At 38.0% G+C, this 20948-nt stretch overlaps 1 protein-coding gene and 1 long non-coding RNA gene across 3 annotated transcripts; one reads left to right on the top strand and one right to left on the bottom strand.

Moving 5' to 3' along the window:
• The first annotated feature begins 1499 nt into the window (after positions 1-1499).
• On the top strand, positions 1500-17444 carry SLC25A16 (solute carrier family 25 member 16). Its single transcript, XM_065843318.2, is given in 11 exon segments — positions 1500-1563; positions 1566-1612; positions 1614-1710; positions 2592-2684; positions 4852-4985; positions 6391-6454; positions 11994-12115; positions 12649-12715; positions 13473-13635; positions 14477-14545; positions 15854-17444. Coding segments are annotated over 11 exon segments (1077 nt in total). The 3' UTR covers positions 16011-17444.
• Positions 11520-20863, bottom strand: LOC139828539 (uncharacterized). Of its 2 annotated transcripts, none has more exons than XR_011740238.1 (3): positions 20428-20863; positions 20245-20330; positions 11520-12140 (listed from the first exon to the last, which is right to left on the bottom strand). It is a non-coding gene; the product is annotated as an uncharacterized lncRNA (long non-coding RNA). The 2 variants fall into 2 exon arrangements; XR_011740237.1 differs by lacking the exon at positions 11520-12140 and adding an exon at positions 13769-15764.
• Between the last annotated feature and the right edge of the window lie 85 nt (positions 20864-20948).

Below are 20948 nucleotides of genomic sequence, written 5' to 3' on the forward strand. Positions count from 1 at the left end.
TATTGGAAAAAAATGTGTATTTTAACAGCCATTTCCCAAATATACAAATGACATAATAATAAAACAGAGCAAAATAATTTTTTCCCAATGCCGAAGCAAACTTAATTATAAGGAATGTAACCTATTAAAGGAAAAAAATTAGTAATTTCTCTTGAAAGCAGTTTGACATCAGCAGGAAGAAAAAAGGTTCCAGCAGACTTGTTTGGAACTGGGTTTATTTTATTTGTGCAAGCCTTGAGATCTGTTTGACTGTTTCCTTCATATTAAAAGACAGACTTCTTAAAAGAGGTTTTGGTATATGAAATCCTTGAAATTTGGGTCAGGGTGTACAGGGCAAAAAGTGTATGAGAAATAGATGAGTGACTGCAGAAAACAGAGAAAATCTGACAGCCTGAACTTTCTCACCATTGTCTGGCATACCATGTGCTCACCTGCCTTACACTGGGCACCAGCACTGAGTGTGTTTTGTTGGAGTCTTTTTCAGAGTTGAGGACAAAAGCTTAAATACCTCCTGGAAAGGCCTATTACACTGTGTTCAACAGAGACATAGCAGAAAACCTAAAAAAATGGCAAGAAATGTTGGCAGCTGCAGAGATGATACTGGGTTTGGCATTCCTGATTCTAAAAAAGTAGTGGTGTTTTTGGTTACTTTTTTTGGTGATATCTACTTCTCTTTCTGATGCATTTTGAAACTTGAACCTGAGTAAAAATGCCGAAGAATTTTGCTATATATGAAACAATACCGGATATTTTTTACTAGATAAGAAAAAATACTGGATATTTTTTTTGCTAGATATGAAACTATAATTTAGACAAAAGGCATATTGATGTTCTAGAATGGATTAAGTAGCTATTGAAATGCTTAGGAAAAAAAAATCGATGTACTTTATTATATAGACTAATTAAAGGTATTTAGGTTTTGATTAGATGCACATACAGGTCTAAAACTATCTCTTTGTTGGAACAGGGCACTGCTGACCTTCCTGATTCCAAAAAAACTGGTTATGGTGTGGTTTGTTTTTTTTTTTTTTTGTAACATCTACTTCTCTTTCTGATGCATTTTGAAACTTGAATGAGTAAAAACGCTGAATAATTTTGCTAGATATGAAACAATACTGGGTTTTTTTGCTAGATAATGAAACTAATTTAGACAAAAAGAAATATTGATGTTCTAGGATGGATTAAGTAGCTATTGAAATGCTTAGGAAAAAAAATCGATGTACTTTATTGTATAGCCTAATTGAAGGTATTTAGGTTTTGTTTAGATGCACATACAGGTCTAGCAATATGTATTTGTTGGAACAGGGCACCGCTGACCGCCTCAAACCGCAGCCGTACCACCCCCGCGGGTACTGACGATGTGAAACCCCCTTGGCCACCTCACAACAGCCGCTGCGGGTGCCCCGGGGCCTCCTCGGGCGGAGGGGCGGGGGCTGCTTCGTACCGGCCGCGGGTGACGCGATCGGCAGGCGCCGCGGCGCGGCCCGGCGGGCCCGGCCATGGCTCGGCGCGGCGGGCCCGCAGTGACGGCGGGGGCCGCCCCGAGCTCCGCCCCTGCGCCGCGGCGGGGACCGTGCGCTGCCCGCTCGCCGCCCGAGGGAGCCCAGCCCTGCCCCATGGCTTCCCCGGCGGCGGCTGGGCCCGGCACCACGCTGCCCCCGGGCGCGGCGCGCCGCGACTTCTACTGGCTGCGCTCCTTCATCGCTGGAGGTGGGTGCCCCGGGCGGGCCCTGCCCGGTCTCTGCGGGCCCTGCCGGGGGAGAGCGGGCTGCCGGGGCCCGGGGAGGGCGCGGCGGGCAGGCAGAGGTCCCTTCCATGTCTGTCCCTGGCAAAGCGGCTGTTCGGGGGTGTCGGCACCCGGGGAAGTGGAGGCTCTTTTCCTTTTCTTCGCCTTTATTCCCCCGATGAGCCAGTGCCGGTGATTCAGGACACGGGTGAGCCGCACGTGTGGCAGAACCGGCCAACAGCCCCGAGTAGTCGCCGACTGCATGTTCACAGAGCCCGGAGCCTCGTTGGGGTTCTGGGGTATCCGTGTCTCCGCACTGCCGCGAAGATTGAGGTGGTGCGGAGGGGGGGCAGCCGAGTAAACACAGCCCCAAGGTACGAACCTCTTTGAGAACAATCCTGTTTGTTCTTCCCAGAGGGTGTTGTCCCAGCTGCCCGCTGTGCCAGCGGGTAGGAAGATGTTTTATTTAGTTTTCGCTCTGTTGGATCTCGCCCTGAAGTCGCACAGGGTACACGGCAGACATGTAGCCAGCTCCTTTGGGCTCTTCTCCGCGGAAGGGATGGAGGAAGCGAGATGCAAAACTCTAGAGGAACTTTATCTGAGAGCTTCTGCTGCGACTATAGCAGCCAAGACGGCAGCCTGGGTTTGCATAATCAGGAAAAGTAGCTTATACGTTTCATTAAGGCTTTAAGTGTTTTGTAACGTACTTCTAATTCAGGGTGTTTACCTGTCATTGGGGCTTCTTCCAGTTCTGAGTTTCTCCTTCTCTGTTCCATTTAAAAATGCGTTAGAAAAATCCTGTGTGTATCTGCTGACATAAAAAACTTTTGCATCCTGTCACTTCTCTTTTTCTGCTCTTGGAAAGGTGTTGCAGGATGTTGTGCCAAAACAACTACTGCACCACTGGATCGAGTAAAGATATTGCTGCAGGCTCATAACCATCATTACAAACATCTAGGTAAGATGGCTACTGCCTGTATAATTTTTTGGTTTAAAATGCAATGTGTGTGGTTGGGGTATGTTGATTTATTCAGTGATGTGGCTGATAAAGGAAGGTGCTAATCAGACAGAAGGTTCTATCTGTCTGGTCAGTCTCTGTGCCATGTTTTGTTAGTGTTTATAAACAAAACAGCAGTCTGGGTTGATGTGTTGGAAATGGAGGTGTCAGAATAATCATCAATAAGATGTCTAAGAGCTCGGCTTGATCTTCCTCTTGATGAAGCCAGCAGGAGGCTGGTGATGATGGGTTCAGAGCTGGGATCATTTCTGTAAAAACTGTCACCGCTGGTACCCGCTGTGATCTGCCCGGTGATCGTCGTTCCCAGGGCGGTGGGAATTGGTGCCTTCCAGAACTTGGTGGCCTTTCCAGGGGGTGGTGATCCCAAGACAGGGCCAAATTCTGCAGGACTGGAGTGCAGCAGTGTGGTCCATGTTAATTGAAGCCAGGGGTGGATTTGAGCTTGGTGTAAGGTGCAGGTGATGTGTATTCAGCACATGTGTTCCATCCTGGTGAGAGAGGAAACTCAGGGTTGTCCCTGTGTTTCGCTGTGCAGCTGTAACAGTGCCCTCTTGTGCATAGTATTTGAGGCATTTTGTCACATGTTCTTGAAATATGTCATAACTTATGTTCAAAAACTTAGGTGTGCTGCAGTTGTCACAAAAAACAAAATTGATTTGGTTAAATTTACATGTAATGAAACTTTAGAATTTTTTTGCTTAGAAACTAAAGATAACTTTTTCTTAAAGGCTGAAAAAAAAAAATCTCAAAGCAAAGCTCAAGGGCTATATATTCACTTAACTGCACCCAAAAGGGAGACACAAGTAATGTGGCATTTTGGTAACATAGTCACATAAGTATGCACTCAAATCTGCAGTTAAGAATTGAAGGCTGAAATAATTGGTTTGACTGCTATTTGAAATCCTTCTTTTGTTTGCTTTGTCCTGTGCCATAATTGGCAAGTAAAATTTTACATTCTTCCCTATATAGCGTATTAGATACGATTCTGACTTGAATGCATGTCCGTGTTACATGTAGGCAAAAAAAGAAACCTATGTGGGCAGGATGGGTGTGAGTGCAGAGACCCAATGGATTAGTTCATCAAAGTCCTCACTGAATGTTTTTACTGCCCTTGCTCTGTGGAGTTTGTGCTGTGTGGATCTCAGAGCATGTGTTTTAAGAAATAAGAACAGTAACTCATCACTGCAGGGTAGAGAAAAATTCTAATGACGTAAGTGTTTTCAGAGGCATGATGTCTTAAAAATAGATTTAATATTCTTAGAACACCAGAAACTAATTCATTCTTGTTTCATTTAAACTTCAAATGAAAGTTTGTCAACTAGTTTTTTCTGCTTGAAAGTAAGACAAATGTGTAAGCCTTTTGCATGTTCAGCTCTTACCTTATTAAGTAGTTGCATGTGAGTAAAACCAGTTTAATGGTTACAGTTTATTCCTTTGCAAAAAAAAAAAAATTAAAAGTTAATTTGGTAGCAATTGTGCATAACTAATATGTTTATAATAGAATTGTAGGTTTTGCCCAAACTTTGTGTGATCTTGCATTATTTCCCACTTACTAAAAGAGAACAGGGTTGCTTCTTGTTGCAACAGCTCTGGAACAAGAAGTGTGAGATGTTTAAGTTGTAAGTAATGAGCATCTCAAACTACTGTTTACTTCATTTCCTCAGTGATGTCATTTAATCTGTAAGTCAGCACGTAGCGATGTTAGATTTCTTTTCCTATGGCTTTAGCTTTTTAAGTTTTTATTTATTTCGAATTGACTGAATTGCAAGTCAACCAGTTTCCTTCCCTCTGTTGCTGATGTCAGCTGTTGTGGGTGCATGGGATTCCCTGCAGTGGGGCTGCTTGTGGGCCAAGCGAGTTGTGAGGCCCTAATGCGTGAATTCAGGAGGAGGTTTGCTGAGTCTGGGAGGTGAGCAAGCTGATAAAACTTAACCTTAAACCTTCTCCTCCTGCTAATGTTTGGGCATTGAAAGTGGATTTGCCACTCTCCCTGGTTACGTGAGCAACATGTTCTGTGCATATTTTCTTATTTACAGTAATATTTGCTTGATTTTTTTTCCCACCTTGCAGTGTAATTGTTAAATACCTCTTTTTGTATTGCTGGCAGGAGTGTTTTCTACATTGTGTGCTGTCCCCAAAAAGGAAGGTTACCTTGGGCTGTATAAAGGAAATGGGGCAATGATGATTAGAATCTTTCCATATGGCGCAATTCAGTTTATGGCATTTGACCGATATAAAAAGGTAGTTGAGTTTCTTTTATTATTTTTTTCTGCCTACAATGAATACACATTCTTTAAGTGATCTAAACTAACACTTAAACTTTTGCATCATAATAATTAGCTGCATGTCTTTTCTAAGGTTGCTCACTTTCATCCGAGTCTACCCATTAAGAATGTCAGGGCAACAGTGAAAATCTTTGCAGTGTCGCTTAAGGAAAAACAATCCAACTGATTTTTGTATCTTTGTATTTTTGAGAATGATACCTTTTTTTAAATGAAAGAAACAGGTAATCTAAAATCTGTTGCTATTTTTATTGCTATTAGGTAGCCCTTTGTGAATGATGTAGGAGCAAATGTGAAATGGAACATCTTTATTGTGTTGGGATTCTTAGTTCTTGATGGATAGAATAACTTAAATTTGGAAGTTTGGATATGACTGTTACACTTGACCTGACAAACAACTGTAGGGTTCTAGATAAAAATGACCTGGAAAACAAAATGCTCGTTTCAGGGTCCTGCAAGATCTGTGGATTCCTTTCTGCTGTTGTGCATTTACTCTTTCATAATAAATACATGATAAATCCCTGCAACATCTTTTGGAGGTCAGGTGTTAGTGTGAATGTGTTTTTAAATGTCGTGTGTATGTGGTGAAAAATACCATTTTACTGTTTGCAATGAGGAATTCTGTTTGAAAGATCAGATTTTGTACCCAATGAAGTAAATCGCAGGATCTTTATGGAAGATGGTGAGATTGAAATTGTGATTCCCTTTCCTAAAGAGCAAATTTCAGAAGGCTGATACAAAGAAGTAAATGTAGTGAGCTTCATGTTATTTTTTGTCATGTAATCATAGTCTCAGTTATTTGATAAAAACCTGGAAACTAATTTCTAACTTCCATCCTGATGTAATGTAGTTTATGAACTTTTTGGTCCCAAATGCGTGTTCCTTTTTTTTTTTTTTTTAAATGCAGTTGAGGAAAGCCACAAAAATATCTTTACAGGAGTATGTTTCACATACTGTGTATGGAAAAAAAATTACTTGTCTCAAATGTGTCACTTTTCAACTTTGCTCAGTGTCCTTTGCTCTCTGTCATGCAACAAGGATAGTATTCAGTTTGCCTGCTGTGACACACATGAAAAATAACTAAATAAACAACCTAGTTTCTGAAGTAAATAGTACAAATACTTTCAACTATTTGTTCTGTCTTGTTAGTAGAATTTTACCACTTTGATGTTTTTAGTAACAAATTGGTAACAGCAGCAATATTCAGAAAATTCTTTTAACAGTAATGCTCTGATTTGAATTTGTAGTGTTGTAAATTTATTTGAAACAGCTAGGGAGTTTGCATTAATGTTCTAATAAACTGTGTGATGCATTTCCCTGTATTTTCTGATATATGACTATTGTAAATGTTCTGTATTTTGCAGGTAATAAAGAAGCAACTTGGGATTTCAGGGCATGTGCATCGATTAATGGCTGGATCCATGGCAGGTATAGTTTTGCTCTTGATTTTCAGGCATCCCTTTTGCTGAAAAGTTAGTATTTGTTCAGAAGATGATTTGATGTATTTTCAGGTCAGACTGTTGCAAATTTGTAATAAGCAAAAATACTAGTAAAAGGTTAATGTAATGGATAGTTGCCTAATTGAAAACTGTCTGAGGGTATTCTTTAAAATATATTTCTTCAAGCATCGAATTCTGTGCTATGTTGTAAAGCACTTTTTTAATAGTGTTTATTATGGATTTTAAAAAATGAAAAATCCAGTGTCATCAAGTTATGAAGTACAAAGATTCAGGTTTTAGTAGAATTGGCTCATCAGCCTGTCTGTCATGGCTACTAAGTGGAGATTAAGCCCACAGAAACAGAGAAATTACAGCTCCTTAAATAGGTGGACTTTTTGGATTTGCCAGAAATGTCTATGCTTTTCAACATCCAATGCAGGATTGTCGTGAAGATCAAACTTTAGATCATATGTGTGAATGTTAAAAACCATAATTTATCAGTTAGTGCAACAGCAGTAGAAAACTTCATTTGTAAACTGCTGGTGTCCAGTATGATTCTACATTTGTTTTCCTCTTGCCAGTCATTCAGCCAAAAGTAGCTAAGAAAAAACAGGTGAAGGTAAGTAATACTGAGGTGGTTCTTCATGTGCTTTTACTTTGTAAACCAGGCATAATACTGTCTAGTGACAGTCCATAAATAGTTGTGACATGAGTATTAATTAATATTTTGCTTCTTTTGGAATAAAAACACTGGTGTTTGTTAATACTACCTTCAGTTAAACTAGGAGGACCTCATGAAAGGAAAAGCAGAATGAAATGAAACAATTCAAAGATCCTAAACACTAGCAAAATCCATTTGGCAAGATATGTTCCAGAATTTGGCTGGCTTTCTATCTGAAAGAAGTGGAAAAAATACATAGTGTTTTTTTTTTCTTTCTCCCGGCTTTAGCTGTACTAAAGAACACTTGCCCCCACTAAAAGCTTGTTATTAGCTTTTTCAGGAGCCTGGTCAGAGAGCTGGAGCCTGACTTCTGAGGCACCGTGAAAACACTGAATAATCAGCTTAACTCTGTCTGGGTTGGACATGCTGGAATTCTTTGCGCAGAGCAATTAATAGCATCTGGCATAATTTTAAGCACCTTATTGGTTAAATCTGTTTTGTGTAGTTAGAGTAACAGAAATGGATATACAGTACTATCTGGAAACCATGATTAAATGCTTTGTATGGTGCATTTCAGTACAATATACTCAATAGTGTGGTATTGAGAACCCCAAAACTGAGTAAACTTAGGTGTGCAGTGAAATTAATGTAGCTGTCAGGTATAGTGATAGTATTGCGAGTGTCTTACTATTTGTTTACTAGGTGGCATTAACTGCTTTTTGGGATATTCATTAGATACCATAAGAGAGGAGGGTTTATATTGAGGATGCCAAGGAGATACAGAAGAGAAAGGAGGCACTAAGAAGAGCATAGAGTTTGAAAGCTGATACAGAGGTTCTCTAGACTTGCAAACAAAATAAGAAAAGGCTTCTAAAAGCAATTGGTAATATTTCTTGCTTTAACTCTTGTGGCGTAGTCTCTTGCTGGCCTCAATAGGGATATTCTGTTTATTCCAAGTTTAAATGACTAAAGGATGTGGTGTGCTGCGTGTACCCTGCTGTTGGTGAAGAGGGGTCTTCACAGTTTCTTGTAACCCAGTTGAAAATGGATAACCCTTGTTTCCCTCTCCTTTTTGTCCCTTCTACACCATCTAGCTGCACAACTATCTGCTTTCACTTCTGTGTATGCTACTGATTCTTCAGTCTAGCTTACGCCAGTTTCCAACTTCACTAGCAGTCAACAGACCTGAAAGAGCTTCAAAGTGGTGGGAAATACTTGAGTATCTTCTGTAACTGATAAACAGGATCAAAAGCCATATCCACAGGGAAAAGCAAGGCAGTGAGGATGGGGGTAGTGAAGTGAGAGAAAAGAAAAACCTATTGAAATGCATGTATTTAAGGAGGCCAAGTTAAAGTGACTGTGGAAACTTTAACTCTGAATTTCCTGAGTCTTGTGTGATTCAAATTTCAGCTCTAACACCTCATTAACAGATAAATGGTGTATAACTTCTTTTAAGGAAAGACAGAGCTGGGGAGAAGATAGAGAAATCATAGAGGTTAGTGTGGTTTAGGAAACAGAATTATCAAATAAGTCCTGTATCACAGGATGATTTTGCAAATTTTTTTCATTTTTAAATTGAAAAATCTAAATTAAACCACAGAATTATGTATTTCCTTCCCTGCACTTGGTTACTTAACATCTAGACTTTTTTTGCTTTTTTTAAATCTAGAATTAACACAAGTTCTGTTAAACTAATACAGAAAGTATGGTTCTGTTTTTACCTTTTTACGTTCAGTAAAAGCAATTGGAAAATAGTACTGATCTAGGAGGATACTGTCTCAATTGTAGATAGTATGGAATTAACAGTTACCTATTTGAGTCAGCATATTAAAAGAATCTGCACTGTTTATTTCTTCATAAGCAATTCAGAAAGAAACAGTTATATATCGGAGGTCTAGAAATATTAGGACTTGTAAATTAGGCAGTTCTTTAAGCTGTCTGATAAGTATTCTTTGTCATCAGCTATTTATCTGCATAGTTCTGGAAGCTTTGATTTGTTCAGAAGATGCCTCCTTGATAAATTAATCTTTATACTAGTTAAGGAGCATGTCTTCTGCAGTTCAAGACACTGATTTGTGCTTATCACTTTTTGAACTGCATACCTCTGCAACACAGTTGTTGATAAAGTACGAAGACCATGGTACAGAAATAATAAAGAGCTTGTGTATCAGGTATGTTTGCAGTACTTGATCTTTGTAAATGTTTTTCACTTTTTTTTCTTGGTCCAGATTTTTTTTTTATTTTCAAGGAAAGAAAATTACGAAGAGTGGAGGAATAGTTGGGAAATTGAGAGGCAGAGATAAATCCCTTACATCTAATCTCATTGTTAACTCCCAAAGCCTGGGAGGCAAATCAAAGACAGTCTAATTCCTGTTGTGCTTCATTGACACCAAGTTTCAGTAAAGGTTTGTGTAACCCACGGTCTTGTCCCCAAGAGTGGTCAGAGGTGCTTGAGGACAATATGGCGAGTGAAGAATGGTCTCTCCCTGACCTGCTTGACTTCTGAGTGAACATTTGCAATGGAAAAGTCTGCTGTTTTTGAGGAAGTCGTTCCTTAAAGGAATGAGAAGCTACATTTCCCTAATATTATTATTATTTCAGAGATGCTTCCAATTCTGTCCTGTTTAGCCAATCATGGGAGACATTTTTGGCTCAAATTTCATTATTTGAGATATACTTTGCTTCCTCGAGACAAAGGAATCAGCCTTAAGATGCTGTGGTCTGACTTCTGATAACTCATAATATTTAGGGAGTAGAGATAAGTAATTTTGTAGACTTCACCACTATGACTTTGGGTCCCAAAGTTGGCCACTGTTCCTCACAGAAAGGATAGTGTCTCTTCTGTGCCCTAAAGGAAATCTTGATCCCTTGTATGTATGTTTTTCTTATATGAATAGCAAACAAACAAAAAACCCAAGAAAAACAAACCCTATTTAAATCCTTCCTGCATATGGTTTCTTTCAGTTCCATCTGATATTTTTTCAATAGTACTATTTTTGGACTGTGTACATCAGTGCATTCACTAAGCTCTTGGTTGGCCTGTTTGCTAGCCTTTGTTCAGAGAATATTCCTGGATATGTATCAGTGCATGACTGGAAAGAGAAGAGGGATAAAGTTGTCAGTTTTCTGAAGTGGGATGACTTTCCTGTGAACTCTTAAGCTCTCGAAAAGCTTTTTTTTCCTATATTTTTTTTTAGGTTTGTTGTGTTTTTTTTAACTGCTTGAGTTCATCCATTTTACAATATTTCTAGACATCTCAGGCAATCAATTAGGAAAAGGCTGTAGTGTGAGCGATTGCATTTAATAATGTAGGTCAGTGGAAACAGTCCTGAAGTTGCTTTGGTGTTTTGTAGCTTCCAACTTTTGAACCCTATGGGTGAGAAAACATCAGGAATCACCAGTGGATGTCTGCTTTTTGTTCAGAGGAGTCATCCAAAATCTCTGGAAGAGATGTTTCTGTCTTGTAAAGTAAATTACTGGTAGGATACTCCAGAAGGCCACAAGCTTTACTCTCAATTGAGAGTTGACCAGTGTCAGCTTTTTGGATAGCTGACTTAGAGTGTGCTTTTCTTTTCCTCCCCGTTTAATCCTGGTATCTTCTGTTAGATCATTCAGCTTACTAAAGTTGCCTTTTTTTTTTTTCTCTAGACATAAAAGTTATGAAGAATTTGTTTGCTGGAGTTGTGTTTGGGTTTTGTTGTTGTGGTGTTTGTTTCTGTGGTTTTTTTTTCCTTCCCTTCCCTGTTGTGGTTTTCTCTTGACCTTGTGGAAAGGAGGGGAAAGATAGACCTACAAAAAGAGACATCACTGAGACTATTAAAACTTCAGAGGAAGTGGTGGCAATTTCCTGCCAGCACAGAAAGTGTGCTTAACTTGTGTAGGAACAATTTGTAAGGGTGATGTTTAGCTAAATGAGAGCAGCTGCTAGAAAACAATATCAATTATGAAGCTTTTTGCTTTCTTTTTCTCCTTTTTCCAGTTTTTAGTGAAGGTGGTATACCACCAGTAAATGACCTCTGTTTTTAGTAGACAGTTTTAACTATTCCCTCCAAATTGTTTGTCAGCAATTGAGTTCTTTGCCTCAAATACTAGCAGTAGGAAAGAATTTGTTATTGAGGTAACTGTTAGAGGAGTTATCCTCTGTACTCTGTATCCTCTTTCTGAAGTTACAAGTTGGTCAGCATCTAATCAGTTTTGAAGTAGTTCAGAACTGGATGAATCCAAAAACTTGATTTTTTTGGCATCTTGAGTCTGGAAATGGCTTTTTTGGTCAGAGTTGTAGAACAGAGCATTGGTGTAACATGAACTATTAAAATGCAGTAATGCAACACAGTTAAGTACTCTTCATCAGTACAATCCTGACTTTATTTTAAATGTCATTATAGTGTATTTAGTGTTTTCAGAGGCAGCAGATAGAATTTGGTGTGATTACTGGATATGGGTACATGTATCTGACACAACGTTTTTGAAATCAAACATTACATTTGGTGGTTTGATTTATTTTTTTTTTAAGATGTGGCAGGATTAGGTTTCGTGATTGCAATCCAGTAATGCCTGATTTCCTGAGCCATAGATTTAAATAAGATTGCTCATGTGAATACAGTTAGGCCCATAAATCTTTGAAACCTCAAGGTCTAGATTGTGCAGCTTCAGTGAACACCAAGTATAAACATAAATCCTTTGTGTGTTGCTGAAGTTAACATCTCTCTTTGCTGATTATAAGTGACTTTATGTGTTTATTTAACAAAATAATTTATGTATGCTATTCACTGCCACAGAAGGAAATTCTTATTTTCAGAATAATCCTAGAAAAAGATAAGGTGCAGGTGAGTTTTGTTTGCTTGTTTTGTTTTTGTTTTTAATAAAGGTATTACAGCAGTGATTTGTACTTACCCTCTTGATATGGTTAGAGTTCGTCTGGCATTCCAAGTAAAAGGGGAACACAAGTACATGGGAATTATCCATGCATTCAAGATGATTTACACAAAGGTATTTTTTCTTTTCATCTTCAGTCCTGTCAAAGCAAAATGCTCTTTAAAGAATGTTGCACTGCATTGAAAATAGTGGCTTGGTGGAAGATAACATGACTTCTTTGCGTACACGTTCAGTTTTTAATGTAAAAAATTATCTGGATGCTTCCTTCTACTTTGGCTGCTAAGATGTAGCAAAGACTCATGTAAGTGGGAGGTCAAAAACAGCAGAGAGATGTTGCTTTTCAACAAATAGTAATGATACAAAAAAAAAATTTGGGGAGGAGGGGTATGTGTAATGCAGAAATGTCTCCTAGATTCTGATGTTGGATGTATATTTTTTGCTTTCATTTTTGCTGCTTTACCTCCTGTGGAGCCAGGCAGTTCCACCCTCAGTTCTTCAGGCACAAGAAATGGAATTTGATGTTAAGCTCCTTGGTGCTAGATGCTGCTAGTCAGATTGCTGTCATGTGAATCTGTGTGAACAGGCGGACAACTTAAGATATTTGTTGTATTTCTTTCTACAAATGTACTTGTATTTTTCTTCCAAAGGAAGGCGGTTTTAGTGGGTTCTACAGAGGGCTGATGCCAACTGTTGTAGGAATGGCGCCATATGCGGGTAAGTGCAAAACAGAACATGGCAGTCCTTCAGCAGTTGTGTGCTAATAAATTTACATAATGTATTTGCACACCTTGTTAATTAGCTTCTGTTAAAATCAAGGAGTTCGGTTTTTACTGAATGGAGAGAGGAGGCCATTAAAAGGATTTGCAGCTCTTCAGTCTTAATCTAGAGTTGATCCACGTATATTAAAGCATCTTCAGCGGGCAAAACCTAGCTTTTCTGAAACTTGGAGTCTCTTCTGCTTCCCAGTTTTCCCACAAGGAAGCACGTGGGATATTTCTCTCCAACAGGTAGATCCCTGAGAGAGCAGAGGGCTCTGGAGATGGACACTTAGTGCCTCTGGATTGGCTCCATCTCCTGGTGACTTCTGTGTAAATACTTGCATGAGCTAAAGCAGCGGGTAGCGTGGGATGGAGGAACAGCAGAACTGCCCTGCCAAACTACACTCATATTTAGAAGATGAGATGTTCTTTGGTTAAAAAGATCTTAGGATTTACTCTTAACAGCAAGCCAGTAATTTAAATCCCACAGTCTAGCTTACTGAAAGCATTCTTTGAATGTTAATTATAAACACTGATTCATTTGGACAGAAGTTACTGTAGAAGTTAAAAATATTTGTCTATTTCTGCTGAAGAAAAGCTTCTAAAAGAATGGGTGATAGTTTAATATTGTAATTGCAGCTTTTTGTTTATGATGATGCAGGACAAATAGTTTGCTTTTTAATGAAAATACATAAAATTAAATTTCCTTTTAGGTTTTTCATTTTTTACCTTTGGTACCTTTAAGAGCATTGGACTTGCTCAAGCGCCTAACTTGCTTGGACGGCCTTCATTAGATAACCCTGATGTCTTAGTTTTGAAAACACATGTAAATCTGCTGTGTGGTGGCATAGCTGGAGCAATAGCTCAGACGATATCGTAAGTTTGGGTATTGTTTTTGTTTTCTATATAGCTGTACATTCTAAAGAAAACTTCTATCTGAGAATATGATTTTTATATAAGTCTAGTTATTAGTAAGGTTTTTGAATCAGACACTGGAATTCAGTTATTTCTTATTGCTTCATTTACTAAATATCCATTTAATCTTCAGGGTCTTTAAGGATACATGCATTGAGTCAGTTAAACAAATTCAGACATCTGCTAAAATCAGTTGGAATCTTGTTTGGTAAACTGGGGAATTTTGACCATGAACATAATTTGCAGAATTTTATTCCAATTTATTTTCAAAACAATGTAACCTGCAAAGCCACAGAATTAATAATAATAATAATAATAATAATAGGCAAGTCTTAGATAATTTGGCATTAATTTTATTACTTTTCCTGCTTTCTCCATTCTCATGCTGTCCTTGTCATATTTTATTTTGTCTATAAAATAATTCAGTGGACCTATATGGCATCAATTTTTCACTAAATCACTGCATTACAATTGTCATTTTCTATTAATCCTTAAACTCTTAATTTTATTTTTGATTCAGATATCTTCTCCCTCCAGCATTTTACAGCCTGTTTTATACTCTCATCTGATCTTCGTGTATCTTTCTTACTCGTGCCAAGTGGAATGTATTAAGAGATATGATTTGCTGGTTTTAGTTGTATAGGGGAAGTCTCCCTTTTTGGAGAACTTCAGCTGTGTTGAGAACTTGCTGAAAAGGGAGCTTGGAGGATGCACATGGACTACTTTGTATTCTTTTTTTAAACAATATTCGTGTAGTCATCACACATCTGGTTGAACTGCTGTTCTAATATCTCCTCTGTAGATATCCCCTTGATGTAACTCGAAGGCGAATGCAGTTAGGAGCGGTTCTTCCAGACGCTGAAAAGTGCCTGTAAGTATTTTCTTTTCATCCATAGTAACTGAGTTCTTACATGTCTGAGCAAAGTTAAATTCTTAGTTCTAATCCAAACAGAACAACAAAAAACCCCCAAACTACTGTTGTTGATCTCTTCATTCTTTCAGTGAATAAGTTTTCACAAAGACAAAAGCTGCCATTGTCAATCTGGGATTAAAAAAAAAAAACCCTGAAATAACCATGGCACTTTTTTTGGTAATACTGTGTTACTAATGTAACTTTTTTTCTATATATTTTACCTCATGATGTCATTCCTCAGTATCCGCAGGATTCCTAAGAGAGAGATGGCGTGCTTCTGCTGAAAGGAAGTGTTTCAAAGGGTTTTAATGGTGCAGAATCTGTTCCATAAGATGATTTTGCATAATACTGTTTTATATGGTCTTTCTTGCATTTACAGTAATGCCTCACACCCCACATATAGTTGGGGTTCCTTCAGTAGAAGTGGAAGTACCATAATATCCTTAAAATTATCATTAAATCAGCTCTCATCTTGAAAAATGTCCATACGGAAGAGATTCTGAAAGAGCAGTGTATTTAATAGGTTGGAAATATTGAGTACCTCACAGATTTTTTACATTGCTTTGCATTTGAAGTCCATTTGTTCAGTTTCAATGTAAGTATATATATACTGCAAATTCTGCTTTTAGTAAGGTCAAGTATTATATACTTAACATGAATTCTAGCCTTTCTTATTTGAGAGAAGATACTCTGTCTTGGTCACGGTGGAGGAAGCTACATACATGCAAGATGTAGAATTTGGAGCAAACCAGAAATTTCATATGCAGACCTTTAGAAGGGTGGGTAGTAGGATCCGAGTGCTCAAAGAAAGAGAATGGTATACAAGCCTAAATACTGATTTTTAATGCAAGAAGCGTCTGCTACATTGGGCAAACTATGTTTCTGTTACTCTGTGTTACATTTGTAAGAAGAATTGATGCTTCTCAGCTCCTTCCTGCCAGATATGCAACAGAATACACATAGTCATTCTGGTGCAAAATGTCTTAAATATGTCTTTTAGGGCAGGTGTTTTCAGACTGAAGCTTCTTTAGATGGGATTGCACTGTCCTCTTCCCAGTTACCAGACCTTGTGCCCAAACTTCTTGCAGAAGCTCAGACTGTCTTCTGAGTCCTCAAAAGACTATAATGCTTTGCTATATGAAGTTCTGTGAGTTTTTCTTCGTAGATCTCGTAAGAACTGTGTAAAACAAGTGCCTTGCATGTAAAAAAAAAATTTGACTATTGAATATGTGTATCCAATAATGATTTGAGTTCTTATTTTTCCAGTACAATGGTGCAGACACTGAAATACGTATATCGACAACACGGAATACGAAGAGGATTATACCGTGGTTTATCTCTAAATTACATTCGTTGTATTCCTTCCCAGGCTGTGGCTTTTACCACATATGAACTTATGAAACAATTCTTGCACCTCAACTAATTTTTTTTTTAGAAAACTTTCCTGTAAATCTACACTATCAGTTCTCAAATTACATTGGTGATTAAATTACTTGAAGTTTCAAAAAAAAGTTATCTGTTACTGTGGAACTGCTGTTGTCTGACATTTTTATTTGCCAAAATGCAGTTTATTTCCTGGGGTCAAACCAGGAGACAGATCAAAATAAACATTAGTTAGCTATAAACATTTTTTGCACTCAATCTTCTAGGCTTCATTAGGTTAATGTTAAGAATTACACAGATTTAAAATTACACCCATGTTTTACACGGGTTTCAAGCTGTTAGTTGTTGAGCTTTATCACCATTCCAAGAGCTACACACATGGTTATATTGCTTTTTCAGCTAGTAGTTAGACATCTGTTCTTTAAAAATTAAATTGAATAAACTGATTTGAACAAAATGCAATGATCTGCATATTCAAGTATTTGCCAGCTCTGTAGAAGCTGAACTCAGCAGACCCCAACTTAAGCGCATTTTTTTCTGGTTTTGTACAAGTTTTCTGTATGCAAGAACAATGCATATATCTTCAGATGGGTACATATGAAAGTCTGTTCAACCATTTCAATTAAAAATGGCAAGACATATTGAACATTATTAGAAATATTGCAATTTGGAAAGCAGTTTCTTGGCATGCATTCTATTCTAAAACATGCTGTAACTACACAAGTAAAACCAGGAGAAACTTTTACAGTAAGAAGTGCTAGAAGAGATCTCAGTAAGGCAGTTGGTGTAGGCCCAATCTTAAATGGCATTTCTGTACCTTTTCTGTGGAGCTGAATGTTCTCGATCTAGTTTATTGAAGGCTTAGTATTTTATGTACTTCCCAGTACTAGCTCATGTAAACAGGTTTGTCCCTACTGTAAAACGTGGTGACAAGACTGCACGCTGCTGCATTTACTTATTTGGGCATATGGACCATACTCCATTTCTTGTGCAAGAAAAGCAAATGAAGATTGTATTAGAGTCTGTGGATGTGTATCTGTACTGTTTCTAAAGTATGGTATGCAATATATTACATGTTTTCTTCCTCCTCCAGTTCCTTTTGTGGAGGGGATTATCTTTCAGACTTGTTTATACATGATTTGCGTTGGTACTCTTGATTTTACTCACTTGATTCAGGACACTGTAAAGCATTTACTTAAGTGATGTAAGTTATTTATTTATTGTAAATATTTTAGCCATGTCTTTTAAGAATTGGTAATGGTTAAGTGGTGGATGGTAAGACCGATTTGCTTAACTTTCACAAATTTGATAAACTGGATTTTGAGTTATATATTCAAATACCAATTTTGTGGCTTGAATTTTTTTTTTTCCTCCCAGTTTCTTAAAAGTATGTATTTCTTTGCTATTTAACAGTGTAGCTATGGACAGAGAATGACATGCATTTGAATTTATTTTATTAAAAATTTTGAACTAATGTCTTTGTGTGATTTGTATGTGTTGCAGTCAGAAAGAATGCATGTTTCTGGAGTTATCTGTATGTTTGCCCTTGTAGGTAAATCTGCATAACATGGTAATTCTTAATTAAGAGACAACAAATAACTTTTTTGTTTGTTTTTAGTTTGACTTAAAGGGAAAACTAACCAATATCACAGTGAATATTTAAAAGTTTTTGTAGGAGAGCTAAATTCACTGTATTTTCAAAAAAAAAAAAAAGAGTGATGAGAGATGTGCCGTTTTTCTTTCCTGTATTGCTTTACTGTGTGAGCAAATAAGTGCCAATCCTTTGCCATGTTAATACTGTTAAGGATGTTCAAATTCAGTTTTACATCTGAATTTTAGTAAAAATGATATATTTGAGGAACTCAAGTAGCTTTGAGCATGTCATGAATAGTTAAGCAGTTCTTACGCAGAATAAAGCAGAACCCAGCATGTTCACTCTTGAGAGGAAAAGAACAGTAAAAAGTGTCCCCTAAATAATTGAGTTGAATGTGAATAATAGACCTACTGGATGAAGCTGTGCTGTATTTTCAGGATTAGTTTTTCAAAATATAAGTGTATGAATAATTTAAATATTCTTTTAGTAGATATTTCAAACTCTTTCTGGAAATGTTATTCTGGTATTTCTTATTCAGTTAGAACATAGAATTTATTTATAGTATCTGACTAAGACAATGGAAACATGGGACTTAATTGTCCGTAATCTTTCTTTCTCCAGTAACAGCCATATGAAAACTGGATTTATTTTCATTTTGAACTCCTGAGTGGTTTATTCCCTTGTTTGTGGTTTTTTTTTTTTGTTTGTTTGCCTCCAATATTTTCAGAGTACTGAACAAGCATCATTTAATTTTAGCTCATAAAAGCACAAGATTAGGCTCCAGTCAAACTCATTTCTATGCCTTAATCACATACTTTATGATTTTTTTTTTCTGTTTACTCTTTCAGCAAATGGAATATGCCTGAATATCTGGTTTTGTCTTTATTTCCTAAAATTCCAAGTAATAATAATCCCATAACTGCTACTTCTATCTGGTGAAGAAATTATTTTGTGAAGAACTGGTTATGTAGCCTTGGATAATATTGTGAAACTCTGTTAACGCTCTGTTTTCAGTACTGTTTGACATAAAAGTAGGAAAGTAACCCTCGCCGTTTCAGAGCTCCTTCAGGTGAGACAGTCTCATACAGGCTTATCCATGACATGTCTTGAAAATCTCAGTCTCTGGGGGTTTGTTTCCAGTGATTAAACATTGTATCTTTAAAATAAACCTCATGCTTCACATTCTTACAATTGAAAAATTTGCCTGCTGTGACTAAGGCATTTATGTGTGACCAGTTTGCAGTCCATTACACAGAAAAGTTTCATGTATTTGAACCTTTTTTTAACATGGATTAATTGCAATGTCTCTATTTAATAATATTCTGCAGATACTTCTTTTTTTCTTATTTAAATGAGATGAGACCTCAAAGTGGACAAATTCTATTGACACTCTTCAAATTTCTTGCCTCCTTGTCTGAAAAAGGAGCATGCCAGGCACTTTTATATTTTCTTTCATGTTTGCAACTCAAAGCAACTGTATTTGTTCAATTCAAACAGGTATAAAAGCTCCCTGTGTTTGGTCCTTAAGTGTGTTTTATTTTGTGCAATTAGAGTCTGTTTCAGTGATGTGAGACTGTCCCCTGAGCATCCTTGGAGTGGATCCCAGGATGCTTCAGTCTGGTCTGAGGTTTATTCTATTCCCATTCTCCTTCCCACTCCTATTAATAGGTTCTGACCTATTCTTCTACCTTGCAGCTAATTTGTACTGTTTTATGCTGCTGTTTAACTGCATCTCTGGGTGCTGTTTGACATTTTGGCTTATCCAGGGTACATGGACTAGATACTGCGCTGCTTCCACTTGATGCGATGAAAGGTTAAGCCACCAAAAGAAACAAATGGGTTGTATTTGTGTCACTTTGTTGAACCAGCTCACGCTGTGGCTGTGTGCTTGCTAGATCTGATTCAGGATAAATTTAATCTCAGACTTAGCTTTAGGAATAAATTTGCCACCTGGGGTGGCAGCAGGTATATATTGCTGAGTCTGTTGGTGATGAAGACACCCCTCATACATTTTCCTGATTAAATCTGTGGCCTAAAAAAAACATGAGGGCCTACACAGCATGTGAACTATTTTTAAGTACAGATAGGCAATTCCCCTGTCACAGGACTGGAAGGAACACATTCTGTTATGTTGTGATAACAAAATTTGATAATAAATTCCTGAATTTATACAGTTCAGACTTGAGGGAGAATGGAGATGTATCTTAAAATTTTAAGAACATTTTTCTTGACCACTGATTCCAAAAAGAATTAGCTGTAGCCTGAACACTTTTACTACCATGTGTGGTACTGAAGTAAGGTTTGGTATTCTTCTGGATTTCACAGGCTCTCTAGAGATTTCCCAGATTGCTTGGATTTTAGGTAACTTAAAACATATTTAAAGCATATTTTGTACTTTGATAACTGTATTCTTTTTAGATATTTCTTAGTGTATGGGAGATGTACAGATGAAGATATTACAGAACACAAGGTTATCAAGTGTAGAAAGTAAAACTATTTACATAATCTCTTTGAAAACCACACACAGTTATGTAACTGTGCGTTTGTTAGTATCAACATGTGACTATTACAAGTAAGCTTAGAGGTTCTGCAATGGAAAGTGACATTGATGTAGTTTACTCCATGTATTTCAGGATTATCCCAAAGGAAAATAAATTGGCTAATTTAATTATATTCTCACCTTTCAAAATTCAAGCTTTGATCCTCTGGTGGGATGTCCAACTCTTCTCTTTGCAGGTCCGAGCCTCAGTGTTTCCCAATGTCTGGCTACGTTAAAGAGATCCAAGGCCAAACTGTTAATACATCATTTTCATATTTAAGCTACCACATGGTCATACTGATGTACCAAGAATAGATTTAATACCTGTGTCTTTCAATCTTTGCTGGAAGTGATGGTCTCAGATCCAGAAGTTTGTTAAATTAGTGGTTTTGTGGTTTAAAAAAAAAAAAAAAGGCAAAGAAAGGAAATCTGTGCCTCTGAAACTTGGGTGTCACCCAAGTGAACAGCACCAAATGCAACAAGTTCTTATCAGAGAAGAAGTTGGACCCTCAGGCTGGGATTGACCCAGTGAGGAGTGGAAGGCTCATCTGATAGTACCTCACGGTGCCGAGGAGGGCGGTGGCTTTGGGGCACTGAGGGTACTTCACGGTGCCGAGGAGGGCTGTGGCTTTAGGGCATTGATCGTCCTTCACGGTGCCGAAGAGTGCGGTGGCTTCAGGGCACTGAGGCTGTGGGGATGACGGACGGGCCCGCGCGGCAGCTTCCCGCCCACTCCGCGCGCGGGTCCCGCCCCCTGGCAGCGGCGGGAGGGGCCGCATGCCGCTTCGCGCCTCCAGCCCCCTTCTGCCCGCGCGCGGGAAGCGCGCGCCCCGCCCTGCCCCGGC

The sequence above is a fragment of the Patagioenas fasciata genome, chromosome 8 (assembly GCF_037038585.1).
Source record: "Patagioenas fasciata isolate bPatFas1 chromosome 8, bPatFas1.hap1, whole genome shotgun sequence".
In the NCBI taxonomy this organism is placed as follows: domain Eukaryota; kingdom Metazoa; phylum Chordata; class Aves; order Columbiformes; family Columbidae; genus Patagioenas; species Patagioenas fasciata.